General features: G+C 44.1%; 2 protein-coding genes across 2 annotated transcripts in view; one reads left to right on the top strand and one right to left on the bottom strand.

The window, feature by feature from the left end:
* SLC5A10 (solute carrier family 5 member 10) overlaps nt 1-19,447 on the top strand; it is a 114,411-nt gene that overhangs the window by 45,945 nt on the left and 49,019 nt on the right. The gene's annotated exons all lie outside the window — the stretch shown is intronic.
* Nucleotides 1-19,447, bottom strand: part of FAM83G (family with sequence similarity 83 member G) — a 32,712-nt gene that overhangs the window by 6,247 nt on the left and 7,018 nt on the right. The window contains exons 2-4 of the mRNA XM_073648456.1: nt 10,484-10,651; nt 3,063-3,187; nt 1,356-2,877 (exon numbers count right to left, since the gene is read on the bottom strand). Coding sequence (XP_073504557.1) covers nt 1,356-2,877; nt 3,063-3,187; nt 10,484-10,651 — 1,815 coding nt within the window. The remainder of the gene's footprint in view (nt 1-1,355; nt 2,878-3,062; nt 3,188-10,483; nt 10,652-19,447) is intronic.

Here is a 19,447-nt window from a genome sequence, read left to right as displayed (position 1 = left end):
AAGGGGTGTCTCCCGACTTGAGGACAATGTTAGGGTAAAGAAGGATCGAGCATGGTTAATTTTAAAGAAGTAACATCACTGGTACCAATGCCAAAGCGAGAGGCGCCGGACAACTACTTTAATTGTCCGATCTAGAGTTGGCCAAAAAGATTCACAAGAATTTGGTCCAGCGGCCACATTGGTGGTGCATTGACTGCCGCACCAGGTCATTGCAAACCTCCTCCTACTTGACGATGTCCCCGGCTCCTCTTCTGATTAGTAGGTCCTTTGGGCCAACATTGTGCCGGGTCTACTAAGCAGAAGAAGCGTCAGATGCCGGCAGGTGGGAGGAGGTTCGGTGGCCATGGTTATACCGACCAGGCTCCAGCAAATCTTTTTGGCCAACTCTAGTCCCAGGCTTTTGTTCTCAGGGGTCTGACAGCCACTGACTTCCCCTCTATACATGCACGCTCGGCCATATTGAGTAGGAGGGCTGGGAGAAACAGCGGCAACCTGATTGACTGCCATGAATCCAATTGTTCCCGTCTCCATTATTAAATTTGTAGGGTAGCTTAGCAGAACGTCCTGAGCATTGCATTCTGGGAATTGTAGGCCATCTTGCCTCTCGCTATACAATGCAGGCATTCGCCTGCAGACGGCTTCATGTTAAAGAAAGGCTCGGAAACACCAAAGGATCCAGGGGGCGGCCATTTTATTGGTTTTGTGTAAACATAGTGAACCTGTCGGGCAGCATTGGATCAGCGCATTACTCAGGTATAGCGGTAACACCATAAAGAGAAAATTCCACAACCACCCACAGATAAAATCTACAGACAATTCTGAGCAACTATGTTCTCCTATCGATTCGGAGTTACGCACAGATTTCTTCTCCATTCAGAAGTCTACTCTGTCCCTGTTATCAGAGATCCTACACAGCAATGGTCGCTTGTAAAACTCGATGAGTTGATTGACCAGGTTTTCACTCAACAGGTTACTTGATGGTCTCCTACCACCCCAGGGACCCAATCTGTATATGGCGCGGGTGTCCTTTTCCGCTTTTTTTGTTAGCCATTACTTCCAGGTAACACTGGAAACATGATGGAGGGAATGGTGATGGGTTCCCCATAAAATCTCACGACTAAGGTCAGAGCACTTATTGGATTCAGTCTTTTGAAAAAGTAAAATACAAACGAGAAAATGTCTACAACAAGTAGATAATCAGCACAACGTCCGTCAACATGTACGTCCATATACAAGTTGGTGTTCAATTAGTCATTTTTGAGGGACTATTAAAACCCACCAATATTAAATAACGTGCATTCTACGAATCACATATTGGACAACGGGAGGTCACCTTCATGGACATCGATACACACCTGAGAATGGTCCAAAGCATAAATCCGCTCTTTCCTTTGCAAGGGGTTGTTAGACAGAACGTAGTCCTCCAGCATGCTTCTCCTCTTCCCATTTTCTTGAGGATTCACTTCCAACAAGGACTGAGAGATGTTGAGTGGACTCAAGAAGCTTCCTCGACTAATGTGACCGTCGCTAAGCTTCCGGCGAGGCGGAGGACGTTCTCCATTGGAGATTCGCTCTGAACTCCTCCTGTGAATGGCCGCAGATGGGTAATATTCCTCAGACATTGATGAGGCGTTAGATGGAGGTAGAGAACCAGAACCGCTGGATGAATATTCTCCCTGACTCGGCCCGAATATACCAGTGTCATCTTCATCTTGATCGTCGTCATTTGGTCCATTTTCGATGAGGATGTCTATCTTTTCGGATTCTCTTCCTTCGCCGTCCACCCCATTGACGGACGGCACCGTGTTTTCCTCCGTTGACATGCTGGATTTGGTGTTTAATGTGTTCTTCATGGTAATGAAGTCTGTAACTTGCACTGTTCGAGGCTTCGGCACCGGAGGTGGATTTCCACCTGTTGGCCCCGAACTTGTGTTACGGGACACTAAATGATTATTTGCGGCTAAAGATGCAATGCCTTCTAGTGGCTTTTTTGGAGTAGGCATTTCTTGGACCTCAGAGGTGGTCGATTCCTCACCGTTGTGCTGCTTTATAGTGCAATCTTCAACCTTTGATGCTACGGTTGGCCTTGTATTCGAGAGAGGTTCATCTTGGCTATCTTGTTGTGGTGCTCTATTTTCTGTACGACCTTCTGAAGGTCCATTTTCTCTGCTCATCTCTTGACCTTTGCAGGACTCCTCAGATGGAGCGCTCTTGTTTGGACATGGTTCTTGTGTGTGACCAGGTGGTCCGGAGGAATTCATGCTGGAGGATGGACTCTCTTGCTGCTGTTGCTTAATCATCTCGTTCTCCCTGGTCTGTTGCAGGTACTGAGCCGTTGCTTGAGAAGTGTCACAAATCTTGATCCGGTTCATTTGAGAAGGCTGCGCATTCCTGATGTTGGGGTCAATAATATTAATGTACCCTAAAATATCACTTCCGGGCTCGGGGTCCGGCTCCACCCATGTAGGCAGATACTCAAACATATCGGCTCTTTCCATGTCTTGTAGCGCCGGATGGATCTGGTGCTCATCCACCTGCTGCTCGAATGCTGATACTCGCGGTTTGGTGGTTAACTTCTTGGCAACTTCAGCTTCTTTCTTGGAGTCCTTGCCGTTCTCACTAGCACTCTTGATGTTAACCAAAGCATATTTGGGGTTGATTAGCTTCTTGGCAATGGATTCTGGGGGTCCTGTGGGCATGGACGCAGGCTGTATCACCGGCTCTGGTTCTGGTTCGTTATCCATTGGGACATTTTTTAGACTAATTCCTTTTGACACGAGATAAAGTTCCTGGAACTGGCGGTCAAAGGACTCCACGACTTGGCCAGAAAGCACAGTGATGAGATTTCGGTCGATCCTCGCTGCTGACCAGGTGAAGCTAGAAGAAAAGAGGGCACTATTAAGTGCTTGTAATCACCTTTACTTACACAATTGCTATACATAATACCCCCCTATTGACTTGAGTAGTGATCAGTGGATAGTAAACCTAGAAAATGTCCTCATTAACACACACAAATTGCTGGCGCTATACCCACCCGCCACCTTGCTTTTGTAGCCGCTCACCTGTAAGACCCGCACATCGTTTTGTCTCCATCCACAAACATGAACTTCTGTCCTAGCGATCCCTTAAACTTGGTGGAGAATCTGGTATAAAACTCTGATCCCCCTATGCTACGGATCCGGAGGTTCTGCAAAATAATCAAAAGAAAAAAATAGATTAATCCGGGGGCGGTTCTGGACAACAATTCATCTTTAACCTGTAATTGTGACACCATTTACAACGTCTAAACAAAATGTTGTGCGAGTTTCAAAGCAGCAAAAGAGGTGAGTACAGACCAGAAGATACGGCACATCACTGACTAATCTCATCCACCGGACTAGTAGACCTTTCCGCAAGTGCATGAGCAGTCACCACCACCATTTTCCGAAAAGGAGGTGCATGCGTCAAGGTTGCAGGAAATCGTCCTGACATGCACATGAAGGCCATCTCCTAAGTGGTACTGCCCTGTAGCATTACAACCAGCTAGGTTTATACCAATCTCCTATAAAGCCTGGTGTACAAAGATGGCAGGCCTTGCAGAGGCCACTGGTACCCCATAATTGCATCATCGAGGTGGCTGATGGGTGTTGGAAGAGATATTTCCTTGTCCCAATTTCCAACTTCTTGAACGCCGCTGTCAAAACTGACTGAGGCATCTACGGCTGCAACTGGCACCAGCTTAGATGGCTGCGCAAAAAAAAGCCGGCACCCATGCTGTACCATGCAGGCTCAGGTCCTGAGCCTGCTCCATACATGCAGTGCACACTCAGGTCATATTTCCAATGGCGTCATCTACCGTACAAGTAGATCTGGACTAAGTGGTACCTGGCACTTAATCAGGTTCGCCAGGTGCGGATACCTCATTTCCATTAGGGGGCATTTAATGTCAGACCTCAGTTTTATCTCCAAAGCCGATCATACACATAGGATTATGATCAGTCACCCGCAGGATCGTTCTCATGCCAGACTGATCTGGCGCAAGGTGGCTGATGGATTGTCCCTAATCGAATGCTCACATTAGACATCTAGTTTCAGATATTCCACCATGACAGATCCCAGACGATCATTTGTTGCAAAACTTCGAGAGTGATTGTCGGCCGATACGATCGGGTCCCGTGTGGTTGGTCGCATCCGCATTTGAGCAAGACGTTTAATTAACATTCTAAATATACTCTGCACATCCGCTCCCGTCCACTCCGCCTATTATCCCATTCCAGATAGGAGGGATGAGTCACGCCGAGACACAATAAGGTCCCATGAGAAAACAGGCACGACACCACCGGGTGTTGTAATCAGACACGGGAAGATCTGTTTACAAGGGAGGATGCCGTAACCCGCCGTGTGACTGCTCCGTACAATCCCGATGCTTTGTAATAAATGACAGCGGCCGAAGGGTTAATAGGTAAAAAACATGGCATCAGAACAATGTAACCAGACCTGAAACAGGAGCGTCCCTGCGTGATTAGGTGTCGTCCCCCCGGCTATGGAGTGTTATTAATTTTTTTTGTTTCCCTACAAGATGTCATGGACTCCTCGCCCTCTAACCAAAACAGAGGCACAACTCATCTAATAAGGGGGTATGGATATGTAGTTACAGTATGGTTTCTGCAATGTGGCGCCCTCCCATGACACCATATGTGGATTTCAACAGGCTTGATCCATTAATTCCGGGTATCTATAATGGCGGCTCCATTACAGAGCTCCCCTATCTCCGACTGTCCCAAAAAAGAAAGGGCGTCTGAGCGGAAAGTGGTGGGTGACTGCCGCTCTATTTAAGAGGAGACACAAGCCCCTTGTTCTTGTGATTAGTAGGACCCCCAACGATCAGACACTGTAAATAGGTAAGGATTAATTGTGGGACAACCCCATCCCCAATGGTCCGGAGAATAAGGGTCCCAAAGTCCCTTTTGTGAATGGAGAAGTGGAGGGGGGATTTGAAGTTTCAAATTCTATAAGGAGATGTTAAAAAAATTAATCAGTTGGATTTTTTTACATAAAAAAGGTGGAGATTCCCTTTAAGGAGAATATTGGAAAGTGGATCAAGAGGGTAAAAGGAAACGAATCACAAAGAATGGTCATCCATGGTATCTGGCTTGTAGGAGACATGTAGCATGACAAGCTGCAATAGATTGTAAGGTCACTGATACCTTATCTAGGAAGTCAGGAATTTATGGGTATATTGATCAGGTTGCCAACAAAAGGGTGCGACCGGCAATAAACCAGTAGTTGAGGGCATCTGCCATCTACTGTCATTCCAGGTAAGTGATGTAAGCATTAATACATCTGCCATCTACTGTCGTGCCTTGGAAGTGGTCCCAGGATCGATGCTTCAGCCATCTACTGTCGTGCCTTGGAAGTGATCCCAGGATCGATGCATCAGCCGTCTACTGTTGTGCCTTGGAAGTGATCCCAGGATCGATGCATCAGCCATCTACTGTCGTGCCTTGGAAGTGATCCCAGGATCGATGCATCAGCCATCTACTGTCGTGCCTTGGAAGTGATCCCAGGATCGATGCATCAGCCATCTACTGTCGTGCCTTGGAAGTGATCCCAGGATCGATGCATCAGCCATCTACTATCGTGCCTTGGAAGTGATCCCAGGACGATGCATCAGCCATCTACTGTCATGCCTTGGAAGTGGTCCCAGGACGATGCATCAGCCATCTACTGTCGTGCCTTGGAAGTGATCCCAGGATAGATGCATCAGCCATCTACTGTCGTGCCTTGGAAGTGATCCCAGGACGATGCATCAGCCATCTACTGTCGTGCCTTGGAAGTGGTCCCAGGACGATGCATCAGCCATCTACTGTCGTGCCTTGGAAGTGGTCCCAGGATAGATGCATCAGCCATCTACTGTCGTGCCTTGGAAGTGGTCCCAGGACGATGCATCAGCCATCTACTGTCGTGCCTTGGAAGTGATCCCAGGACGATGCATCAGCCATCTACTGTCGTGCCTTGGAAGTGGTCCCAGGACGATGCATCAGCCATCTACTGTCGTGCCTTGGAAGTGATCCCAGGATCGATGCATCAGCCATCTACTGTCGTGCCTTGGAAGTGATCCCAGGACGATGCATCAGCCATCTACTGTCGTGCCTTGGAAGTGGTCCCAGGACGATGCATCAGCCATCTACTGTCGTGCCTTGGAAGTGGTCCCAGGATAGATGCATCAGCCATCTACTGTCGTGCCTTGGAAGTGGTCCCAGGACGATGCATCAGCCATCTACTGTCGTGCCTTGGAAGTGGTCCCAGGATAGATGCATCAGCCATCTACTGTCGTGCCTTGGAAGTGATCCCAGGATAGATGCATCAGTCATCTACTGTCGTGCCTTGGAAATGATCCCAGGATCGAGGCATCTGCCATCTACTGTAGTGTCTGGTAAGTGATCCCAGGATCGATGCATCTGCCATCTACTGTCATGCCTTGGAAATGATCCCAGGATCAAGGCATCTGCCACCTACTGTCATGCCTTAGATGTGATCCCATCTACAGTCATACCTTGGAAGTGATCCCAGGATCGAGGCATCTGCCATCTACTGTCGTGTCTGGTAAGTGATCCCAGGATCGAGGCATCTGCCATCTACTGTCATGCCTTGGAAGTGATCCCAGGATCGAGGCATCTGCCATCTGTCATACCTTGGAAGTGATCCCAGGATCTATGCATCTGCCATCTACACTCGTGCCTTGGAAGTGATCCCAGGATTGATGCATCTGCCATCTACACTCGTGCCTTGGAAGTGATCCCAGGATCGATGCATCTGCCATCTACACTCGTGCCTTGGAAGTGATCCCAGGATCGATGCATCTGCCATCTACACTCGTGCCTTGGAAGTGATCCCAGGATCGATGCATCTGCCATCTACTGTCGTGCCTTGGAAGTGATCCCAGGATTGATGCATCTGCCATCTACTGTCGTGCCTTGGAAGTGATCCCAGGATCGATGCATCTGCCATCTACTGTCGTGCCTTAGATGTGATCCCAGGATCGAGGCATCTGCCATCTACTGTCATATCTTGGAAGTGATCCCAGGATCGAGGTATCTGCCATCTACTGTCGTGTCTGGGAAGTGATACCAGGATCGAAGCATCTACCATCTACTGTCATGCCTTGGAAGTGATCCCAGGATCGAGGCATCTGCCATCTACTGTCATGCCTTAGATGTGATCCCATCTACTGTCATACCTTGGAAGTGATCCCAGGATCGAGGCATCTGCCATCTACGGTCATGCCTGGGAAGTGATCACAAGATCAGGGCAGAAATTCTCATATACAGGGAGCCCCATTACAAAACCCCCCTGCTGGTGTCTGCTCACAACCGACTGTACTTATATTTGTCCCCCACATCACTTCCAACAACACGCAAATGCAAAAGGATCTAGAACTGCCCCCTGGTGCCATGGCATAGCTGTATTCTAAGAAAATGATCATTAGTAACGCACAGGGAGGTCCTATATAGTCTGGTGTTTATCAGGACCCGATACAACTGCAGCAAACCTTCAGCTGTGTGAGCAGGACCTGATCAGGACAGATTTTATAACCTCTGGATATAACAATTATACATCCATTCACTGACCCCAAACGGAGATCTTGAAATGGCGAAGAATAGAACAGAGTCTATACGAAAATTGGAAAGTTTTTTTTGTTTTTGTTATTGTACAATGATTAAACTTTATCATAAATCTGGAATGTCCCTTAAAGAGGGAAATATCCCTGTGACCAATTCCTGAGGATACCACACTGAATTAAAGGGGATTTTCACTATATAGGAAATTACCAATAATTCAGCTGTAATGTGCAGCATGAAAAAAAAGAAGACTATTTGTAAAAAATAGTACAAGCAACATGTTGTTCAAGCGCCCTATGGCGACAAAAAAAAAAAAAAAAAAAAGGAACATTTAGAAAAAAAAAATTTAAAAAACCAAAAAAAAATTTCCTCATCCAAAAATAAATGAAAAATAAAATTACTGTGCCTTGTGTCTGTAAAAGTCCGATCCATCAAAATCTAAAAGCAACAAAAAAAAACCACACACAATCCCCGAAAATGGAGACACACACAAAAAATAAAAAAGCAAAAAATAAATTAAAAAAACCCTATATACGTTTGGTATCGCCATAATCGTACCGATCTGGAGAGTCGTGTACTACTATAAATAGCTCTAAAAATGAAACCCAAAAATCAACGAAGGAGATTAGTCTTTTTTTTCTACCATTTCATCCCACTTGTTTTTTTTCTTGTTTTTCAGTACATTACACTGTAAATGGCATAATTTAAAGCTACAGCTCGTCCCGCAAAAAAACAAGCCCTGGTACGTCTGTGGGGACGGAAAAATAAAGTGTTGGTTTTTGCAATAAAGGGAGGAAAAAACGAGTCTGTAAGGGGTGAAGATGCATTAACCCTTTCGATACAAGTTTGCACCATGTGGGGGTAAAACAGGAGACCTCCTCCACCCTGGATCTCTGCAGCCGCGGGTGGGAATGCTCCCCGCGATAAGGCAGCACGCTTACGCATCACCTGATAATAGCTTCCCAGACACAGACAGAATGTATCACTTCAGAGAACAAAACCGCATTGTGGACCGGTCTGTGGGAATGTGCCCCCCCCCCCCAATATGACGAAATCCCCCCCTCCCCTGACCTGCATTGTATGCATTGCACAGCCCGCTCCCTGCCTCCTGGACATAGACATATCTGCGTACCATCTGGCGGTGCTATTAGGGGCCATTCCAGAGGGTGGAAAAGCTGGGTGGCAGTCCTTGGGGTGACTACGCCGCCTCTACGCAAGGTGTCCCCCTGCGATCCCAGATTCCGAGCCATTAACCAAAAAAGAAGAGGTTTACTATTTCATCTCGCGATCCACCCTGGGGACAGATACAAGTCGTTCTCTTGCTGCAACGAGCGAAGGTGAAAATGGGGACACCTTCATTCCTGTCATATTAAAGGAGGAGCCGCCATCTGGCTGTTTGCTTTCACATTGCTCTTGACAAGGGAGAGGTGCAATGAAAAAGGGGCCATTTTTCTTCCAAAGGATTGGGCATGTTCGCTTTCAGCATGTCTGATCCTTTTGAAAACAGTCTCACTACATTCTACTAGGCCCGCCATGCTAGTGTGTGGAGGGTCCCGTGGAATAGCCGTCAGCCAAGCTGTCACCACCCCCGTTGACCAGCAAAACAAAGCGGCCATGACACTGCAGGCGTGGGGGGCTCCTGAGGCTCCATTCAAGTGCGTTTAGCCCTCTCCCCACCCTTCTCAAGTGCATCTCCAGCATCTGACATCACCCCCATCATTGTACAATCACTCCATCGTTTCATCCCATTGAAGTGTCACTTTTCTCGTGGCTAATTACCACCATTACCATCCGTGTCTCGTCAGTGCTGTCCACGACTGCAAACCCTTTATATCACCCCCCAGCAGAAAGGAGAGCATGGACCCCCGCAGCAAAGTGCCTGACTCCCCCTATATCTACAGAAATAGGCCAAGCGTTATTTCTATCATGTCCTCACAAGCATGCCTCGCAGGCAGGGAGGCACCCATGGGTGCTCAGAAGACACCTCACGCGTAGGAGCAGCAGAAGTCAGTGTACCGGACAGGTGGCCCCCTAAAGTAGGAATCTGGCGGCGTGTAGACACGTGTACTATATCGCCTGATGACATATTGCACAAATCAGAACATCCTACACGTCCTTACTTTATACTACATGACCTGCACCGTGAGGGCAGGACCAAGACATCATAGTCCTCAATTCTGGGACAATAGGGCCCCTACCCTTCTCCTCAGTAGGGTGGTCTAAACTCCTGTTCCCACCCATATCCGTGGTGATGTGGGCCCTTCACAATAGAAACTACAGGGGCTCTTCTCTTATTGAGGGACTTTCCCAAGTTCGGCAACTTTCCAATATAGTTTGTGCATCAATTTCTCCCTTTTTGTCAAGATCTCTGCTTGCCGCCAGCAAATGAAAGTGCGACGTCCAGCTTTTCCTCCCTTGGTACGTCTCCCAGCTGAGGGTTTGATAAAATGACAGTTGTCTCAGATAAACACATCAGCAGAAATCTCTCATCTGCGCTGATAGTTTGTTACAATGTATCAGTCTAGGGTAGGTAGTCAACTAACTAATATTTCAAGGGACTGAAGTAGTAGCAGGAAGTTTTGTACAGTACACTGCCTCTCCATCCATGATAAAACTGTTTAAGGGCCCCCATACAAATTCAGACCTGAAGGGGACCGCCATGGGGTGCTAACTCACGACAGAAGACATCAGGGGAAGGATGAATTTCAACAACTGATCCTTTTAATATTAAGTGAGATATGCATCCACCAACCATGTGCGTGTGTGTGATGTTGGGGAGGGAAACAAACAACTATTGAATGTGAATGGGCCCCTTTAGGGTACCCTCTAAGGTCCACAAAGAAATGTGACTGACCCAAAATGTGATAGCCTTCTAGTCTTACCTTGAGGTGACCTCTGTGCATTTGAGCCTTCTCACACATCTGTAGGAAATACTTCACTTCAGTCTCACTGAGAATGATGTACACCGAGACCTTCCTCTTGAATCCCGACTCAAGCAGATCCTTAAATATGTCCACATCAGTGAAGATGTCCATGACCACAGCAATAACCTGAAGGGGGAGAGGGTAAGGTTAGAATCAGATGATGCTTTCAGAATAACAGCTTTCTAGTCCATGGTCATTACATGTTGGGTATAAAAATGGCACAAAGAGGGGAGTGGGGCCCTTCCTGGTGTCAGATCATGTCCTCGAAGATGGTTTGACCCTTGAACGAGTCCTGGACAAACCCTTTAAATGAGACAATTAATATGGTCTCCATTACAATTATTATACACCCAGTTATGGTATCCCCAAAATCGTGATGGCCCATGCAATAAAAATAGATTTATCAAAAGCTGAAAACCAAAATAAATGGCACAATTACCATTTTAATTCCTTTTAAAAGTAAGAAAAGAAAAGTCGTCATGTCCCCAGATGGAAAAAAAAAAAACAAGTGTGCCTTAAACACCAAAGTTGGCCACTTTCCTTAAAGGGGTTGTTCTGTAAGAAACATTTATCACCTATCTTGAAGTGGATGATAACCATTTGATCGCCGACTGCTGAGACCCCCACACTGATCCCGAAAATGGGGGTTCCAAAGTCCCTTACGTTAACAGAGAGGTACTGAGCATGTGCAACAGACAGTAAAATGAGCTGTGGTTGCACATGCTCAGTATTGCTCCGTTCACACAGGGGACTTTGGACCTACGTCCCAGTGGTCAGACCCCTTTGGTTGTGCTGTTTATGGGACAATCTAATCTGATGTGTTTCGTCTATCGTGAGGAACAGGAACGTCCTTGTGTCCCGCCATTGTTTGCACAGCTAAGTTGTGTGTTTTGACAGTGCACAATGACACAGTGTACGTTACCATTAGCCATGATGACGGCTCACCAGGAGACGCTCCGCGGCATTAACCCTATCCTGTTACGTCGTTTCTCCAGTTACATCCAGAGAGACTTTCAAAATTCTACTGGTCGCCCTTGGAAACAGACAGCAGTTTGTCTTCACTCGTCGTCAGACATGTGACCTCCCACAATGCACAGCGAGGATAAACCAACTGTAGAAGAAATCCTCCACCGTAGACATCACGGCGGGCCGTGCTGCCGCGCAGGGGGAGCGGTTTCGGGTTTCTCTCCTAGCCTACTTCACACCATATCTTTCATCGGTGTCATTTTCTCACACGCCCAGCGCAGAACACAGAACAATCCGCCAAAAGTTTAATTAATGCTCAGCCGGGGTGAGAACGGGAAGCGGCGTCCCCGCCCAGCATATCATTATTTTATGTGAGGAGACGTCACCCTGAGCTGCTGACAATCCCCGGGGATTTTATTTAAAGGGAAGGTGTCATCAGAAAAGTTTTTTTTTCTTTAAATATTTTAGGCATTTTTTTTTTTTGCATCTATCATAAGAATGGGGTCTAAAAGTCGCCATAAACTGTGAATAACGCAAAGGGCATGCATGCAGACGACTGCTCATTTTACAAAGGGGGACTCAACCGTTAAGACCACCACTGATCAAGAGAACGGGGTCTAAAAATCCCCATATGCATGACCCCCACTCTGGTCGTACATGTCCTCCCCCTCTCTATTCACATGGGAGATTTCGGACTCCTTTTTTTGTGATTTGGGGAAGGGGAGTCCCAGCTATCATAGATTTATTACTGATCCTTTGTTTGTGGGACTACACCTTTAAGGCAATAGAAAGTGATCAAGTTATCCCTTCCTAATGAATGGTGGTCCGGCTGCCATGACCCCCTTCCCCGCCAATCCACATAATGAATGGAGCAGTTCCCTGCAGAGCTACTGTGCAGAATAATAGAGAAAGGGATCTTGTCCCTCAGTTTTGGGGATTGTGGGGGTCAATGTTATTGCCCCTTTTAAATAAGATGAATAAGGTCTGTTTTTCTCTGCAGAAAACAGCGCCACCCTGGTCATCTTAGGTATTGCAGCAAGGTGTTAAAAAAACCCTACCAAAAAGGAGTGGTCCCGTGGGGTCTGGTCAGAACCATTTCAAGGGGAGATTGATATTTACAGGAGATTTTGGTGGAAATGCTCTTCTTAGACACCTCATTTCAGCCGCCTATACCTGCCAATCATTGTTAGGGCTGCTTTGTACAGTCTTTATCCCGCGCTGTGGAAACTGGGCGTGCTTCCAACATTACATGTCAATACAATTTTGCTTTGATATCAGACTAGAAGGGAACAGATGATAAGAATAATGGGAGTTATCTTCCTACTTTACTTGGCTGCAGTACATTGGATTTTGCAGTCATTACCTAAAATACAGATATGCCCAATAATTAACAATTATATTAGCTGTGCTGCCCATGAAGCCAATCAGACATTCCAAAAGTTTAAATTGCCTGTTGTCAGTTCCACGGAAGCTTGGAGAGGTGATAAGATGTAATTTTGGGAACACCCCTTTAAATAGGTCTCTTAAAGGCGATCTCCACCCAAAAAGTAAAGCAGACTACTTATTAGTAGATCATTAGTTAAAGCGCTAGCCAAAGTCTGGTAATTATATCTGATTTACTTTCAGAGATACTGGCATTTTTTTTCTATTGTGTCATAGCAGCCATTTTAATAAAAGTAAAAACAGGAAGTGCAGCCATGTTGGTCTTTATCATACATTTCACTTCTCTGAAAACTGTCACTTTATTACTGAGGGTACAAAGAGATAAAATGATGAACTAGTTTCAGTTTACGAGAGGTTGATTCAAAAGAGACGACTAATAAAATTTCACTTCCTGTTTCGTTTATTAAAATGGCCGCCTCCGCGACTAAACAGGAAAATGCCAATATCTCTTTAAGTAAAACAGATATGATTATGAAATTTTGGCTACTGCTCTAACTGTTCATTTCCTAACATTAGAATATCATTTTGTTTCGGGTAGAAATCCCCTCGAAATCTCCTAATCCACTGTGAGACTTCCCTCTCTAGGCCGCTGAGCCTGCATTTCCCTGTTTGCACACATAGGAAGTTAAAAAAAAAAGAAAATAATCTGTGTGTACCGAAGGATTAGCCGGCTGGGGCCTAACACACAAACAAGGCTCTGCCCCATCAGCAGCTGGTGGCCCTGACCTTACGGCTCCTATCCTGCTCCTGTTCTCCGTCTGGGCACATTTGGACTCATTCTCACTGTTGATCTTGGATCTCACCGGCTTCCAGCCAACCTCCTTTATACTGAAATGTTTTTCATTACTGACGTCAATGCACAGAAAAGACAAAAAAAACATTCCGAATCCAGAAAGGAGGGAACTGACAACTGCAATGGGCTTATTTATGTCCCTGAAAATAAGTTGTCACGCGGTTAAAGGAGTCCATTCTCATAAACTCAGTCTGGAAAGCAGCGGGATCCGAGCTCTTTAACCCTTCCCCAAAGCAGCCAAATTTTGTTTTTGAGCCCCCACTTTAAGTTTTCCTGTACCATGTAATGTTTTTGTGGGGTGAGTGACTTTTTATTGGTACAGTTTTGATTGTTTCTTATTGCATTTTAGTGGGCAATTCTGGCATTTTAATTATTAAGTTTAATAATTATCATTCTGGTTAAATAATTTTTATGGACTCAGCAATACCAGATATTTAATTCGTGTTTTGTTTTCTATTAGAATTTTAGCTTTTTTTTTTTATATATATATATATTTTATTAATTTTTTTTGCTTTACTTTTTTAGCTCCTTAGGGGCCTCGAACCTGTGATCGCTTGTTCTATTTACTGCCATACCAGTCGATTTCAGGAAGGGCTGCAAGGGAGTTTCCAGGATTAGAAAAATATGGCTCATTTGTCCTAAAACAGCAAGCACTACCGCTGCCTACAGGCTGTGTGTGGTATTATAGTTTAGCTCCATTGAAGTGAATGGTGCAGAACTGCAATTACAGACGTAACCTGTAGTCAGGGTGGCGCTGTTTTTTTTTTTTTGGAAAAAGGCCGCCTTTCTTAATCTAACCCTGGAAAACCTCTTTAAGCTGATCAGAGGTGATCATAAATGAAGGGGGCAGCATTGCAACTTGTGGGGGTCTCAGCACCTGGACTCTGGATACATCAATTTTGGACTTGGCTGAGGTTTTTTTTCTGTTCGAAAAACAGCACCATGCATAGGTTGTATCTGGTATTGCAGCCCAGGTCCAATATGAACATAGCAGACATGTTTTCTTCCCTTTACCTTATTATCACCTTTATTTTCCTTATTGCGACTACATCACATGACCACAAGGATGTGATGTCACCAGGCAGATACGGGCTGAGATTTTGTTTTAAGCAAGTATTTGTAAAAATAAATTAATTAAATCCTCCTTTTTAAAGGGCTCTTCCCCTTTTTTTTTTTATAAATGGATATTGTTGGATAGAGCTTGTAAAAACAAGCACTTCTGCAATTTGCTGCTTATCAAAATTTTCAGCCGTTCTTGAAATATTAACACTTATTTTGTTTACAGCTCGTTGCCTTGGAGACCGACCACCGCTGCTAGACAATAGTACATGTGCAGTTCTTACAGGCGCTTTTCTATTGAGCTTATACGCGCTGCTTTGAAGCTGAAGCGCGCCGTTACCTCCTAATTCCAGCCAGCTTCATCGCAATGCTTAAAAGCTATACAGGCAGCGGTGGTCGATTTCCTAGGCAACCAGGTAAAGAAAAATGTTAATATCTCAAGAACGGCTGCAAATTTTAATAAGCAGTAAATTGCACAAGTGCTTGTATTTACAAGCTCTACCCGACAATATCCATCTATGAAGATGGGACCAACCCCTTTAAGTCATTTCGAAACCTCCAGATCTCACTAATAATATCAGAGAGAACTGGGTGACAGGCATTTATTATTATCCGGTACGGTCCGCATCCATCAGGAGGGATAATTAAAGTTTATTAGAAATCACAGCCCTGGAGCAGATGAGCCCAGTGACGTCAGCAATCACAGTTCAAAAAAAAAGTTATCAACTTTAACAGAAACTTTTACTGCGCTCCTCCCCCAAGCAAGAGAATCGCTGATCACTGGCAGCCAGATGGAACTTCACCACCCACCCAAACTGCGGTCAGCATGGCCAGGTGTGAGCCCCCTCGCCATCATCCAGGTGTGGAATGTCGGTGATGTCATCCGCCACATATGTAGCCCCCCTACCGCACACATCTCAGTTTCTGGTAAGGGCTACACCCAATCATGTGACTTCCAGCAAAGATGGGGGGGGGGGGTAACAAGAGGTCCGACTGTCTACAACGAGACTTTCATCTGATAATCCGGAAACATCCAATGATCCGGCACCAGACAATATTGTGCAACCTGAGTCGCCTCCATTACCAGGGAATTTCCGGACAAAGTCACAGCGGTCTCTGCCCATCCTAACCCCGAGCTTTACATTCCTGGCCGGGGCGGTCGCCTCTTCCTTTATGGTTCTGCAGACGTCATTGCAGTCAGAACTATAGAGCAGGTCTCCTGGTAACAGCGTGCACATAGGAGTCACGGTCAGGCTACAGCACTTACACGGTTAATGCATCTCGATTAGACGGTAATACACCCATAGTACACAGTGCAGCAGCCGGGGCGTCAGGAACCCTGCAAATATCCGTATACACAGGAAAACGCAGATAATCTGAAAACGCCTAGAGGTGGCCGAACACATCGGCTGCTGACTCCCCATGCACATGCTCAGGGCGATCGGGGGTGCATGTATTTGTTATACAGGTGCATCTCATAAAATTAGAATATCATCAAGAAGTTAATTTCAGTTCTTCAATACAAAAAGTGAAGCTCCTATATTATATAGAGTCACTACACACAGAGGGATCTATTATATAGAGTCACTACACACAGAGGGATCTATTATATAGAGTCATTACACACAGAGGGATCTATTATATAGTCATTACACACAGAGGGATCTATTATATAGAGTCACTACACACAGAGGGATCTATTATATAGAGTCATTACACACAGAGTGATCTATTATATAGAGTCATTACACGCAGAGGGATCTATTATATAGATTCATTACAGACAGAGGGATCTATTATATAGAGTCATTACAGACAGAGGGATCTATTATATAGAGTCACTACACAGAGGGATCTATTATATAGTCATTACACACAGAGGGATCTATTATATAGAGTCATTACACACAGAGGGATCTATTATATAGAGTCACTACACACAGAGGGATCTATTATATAGAGTCATTACACACAGAGTGATCTATTATATAGAGTCATTACACGCAGAGGGATCTATTATATAGAGTCACTACACACAGAGGGATCTATTATATAGAGTCACTACACACAGAGGGATCTATTATATAGAGTCACTACACACAGAGGGATCTATTATAAAGAGTCATTACACACAGAGTGATCTATTATATAGAGTCACTACACACAGAGGGATCTATTATATAGTCATTACACACAGAGTGATCTATTATATAGAGTCACTACACACAGAGGGATCTATTATATAGAGTCACTACACACAGAGGGATCTATTATATAGAGTCACTACACACAGAGGGATCTATTATATAGAGTCATTACACACAGAGGGATCTATTATATAGAGTCATTACACATAGAGTGATCTATTATATAGAGTCACTACACACAGAGGGATCTATTATATAGTCATTACACACAGAGTGATCTATTATATAGAGTCACTACACACAGAGGGATCTATTATATAGTCATTACACACAGAGTGATCTATTATATAGAGTCACTACACACAGAGGGATCTATTATATAGAGTCACTACACACAGAGGGATCTATTATATAGAGTCACTACACACAGAGGGATCTATTATATAGAGTCATTACACACAGAGGGATCTATTATATAGAGTCATTACACACAGAGGGATCTATTATATAGAGTCATTACACATAGAGTGATCTATTATATAGAGTCACTACACACAGAGGGATCTATTATATAGTCATTACACACAGAGTGATCTATTATATAGAGTCACTACACACAGAGGGATCTATTATATAGTCATTACACACAGAGTGATCTATTATATAGAGTCACTACACACAGAGGGATCTATTATATAGAGTCACTACACACAGAGGGATCTATTATATAGAGTCACTACACACAGAGGGATCTATTATATAGAGTCACTACACACAGAGGGATCTATTATATAGAGTCATTACACACAGAGGGATCTATTATATAGAGTCATTACACATAGAGTGATCTATTATATAGAGTCACTACACACAGAGGGATCTATTATATAGTCATTACACACAGAGTGATCTATTATATAGAGTCACTACACACAGAGGGATCTATTATATAGTCATTACACACAGAGTGATCTATTATATAGTCACTACACACAGAGGGATCTATTATATAGAGTCACTACACACAGAGGGATCTATTATATAGAGTCACTACACACAGAGGGATCTATTATATAGAGTCATTACACACAGAGGGATCTATTATATAGTCATTACACACAGAGGGATCTATTATATAGAGTCACTACACACAGAGGGATCTATTATATAGAGTCATTACACACAGAGTGATCTATTATATAGAGTCATTACACGCAGAGGGATCTATTATATAGATTCATTACAGACAGAGGGATCTATTATATAGAGTCATTACAGACAGAGGGATCTATTATATAGAGTCACTACACAGAGGGATCTATTATATAGTCATTACACACAGAGGGATCTATTATATAGAGTCATTACACACAGAGGGATCTATTATATAGAGTCACTACACACAGAGGGATCTATTATATAGAGTCATTACACACAGAGTGATCTATTATATAGAGTCATTACACGCAGAGGGATCTATTATATAGAGTCACTACACACAGAGGGATCTATTATATAGAGTCACTACACACAGAGGGATCTATTATATAGAGTCACTACACACAGAGGGATCTATTATAAAGAGTCATTACACATAGAGTGATCTATTATATAGAGTCACTACACACAGAGGGATCTATTATATAGTCATTACACACAGAGTGATCTATTATATAGAGTCACTACACACAGAGGGATCTATTATATAGAGTCACTACACACAGAGGGATCTATTATATAGAGTCACTACACACAGAGGGATCTATTATATAGAGTCATTACACACAGAGGGATCTATTATATAGAGTCATTACACATAGAGTGATCTATTATATAGAGTCACTACACACAGAGGGATCTATTATATAGTCATTACACACAGAGTGATCTATTATATAGAGTCACTACACACAGAGGGATCTATTATATAGTCATTACACACAGAGTGATCTATTATATAGAGTCACTACACACAGAGGGATCTATTATATAGAGTCACTACACACAGAGGGATCTATTATATAGAGTCACTACACACAGAGGGATCTATTATATAGAGTCACTACACACAGAGGGATCTATTATATAGAGTCACTAAACACAGAGGGATCTATTATATAGAGTCATTACACACAGAGGGATCTATTATATAGAGTCATTACACATAGAGTGATCTATTATATAGAGTCACTACACACAGAGGGATCTATTATATAGTCATTACACACAGAGTGATCTATTATATAGAGTCACTACACACAGAGGGATCTATTATATAGTCATTACACACAGAGTGATCTATTATATAGAGTCACTACACACAGAGGGATCTATTATATAGAGTCACTACACACAGAGGGATCTATTATATAGAGTCACTACACACAGAGGGATCTATTATATAGAGTCACTACACACAGAGGGATCTATTATATAGAGTCATTACACACAGAGGGATCTATTATATAGAGTCATTACACATAGAGTGATCTATTATATAGAGTCACTACACAC

The sequence above is a fragment of the Phyllobates terribilis genome, unplaced genomic scaffold (assembly GCF_046119375.1).
Source record: "Phyllobates terribilis strain yellow unplaced genomic scaffold, ASM4611937v1 Scaffold_9__5_contigs__length_417890890, whole genome shotgun sequence".
Lineage (NCBI taxonomy): Eukaryota > Metazoa > Chordata > Amphibia > Anura > Dendrobatidae > Phyllobates > Phyllobates terribilis.
Note: the sequence above shows the minus strand (reverse complement) of the source record. Positions and strands in the feature narration are given on the sequence as shown.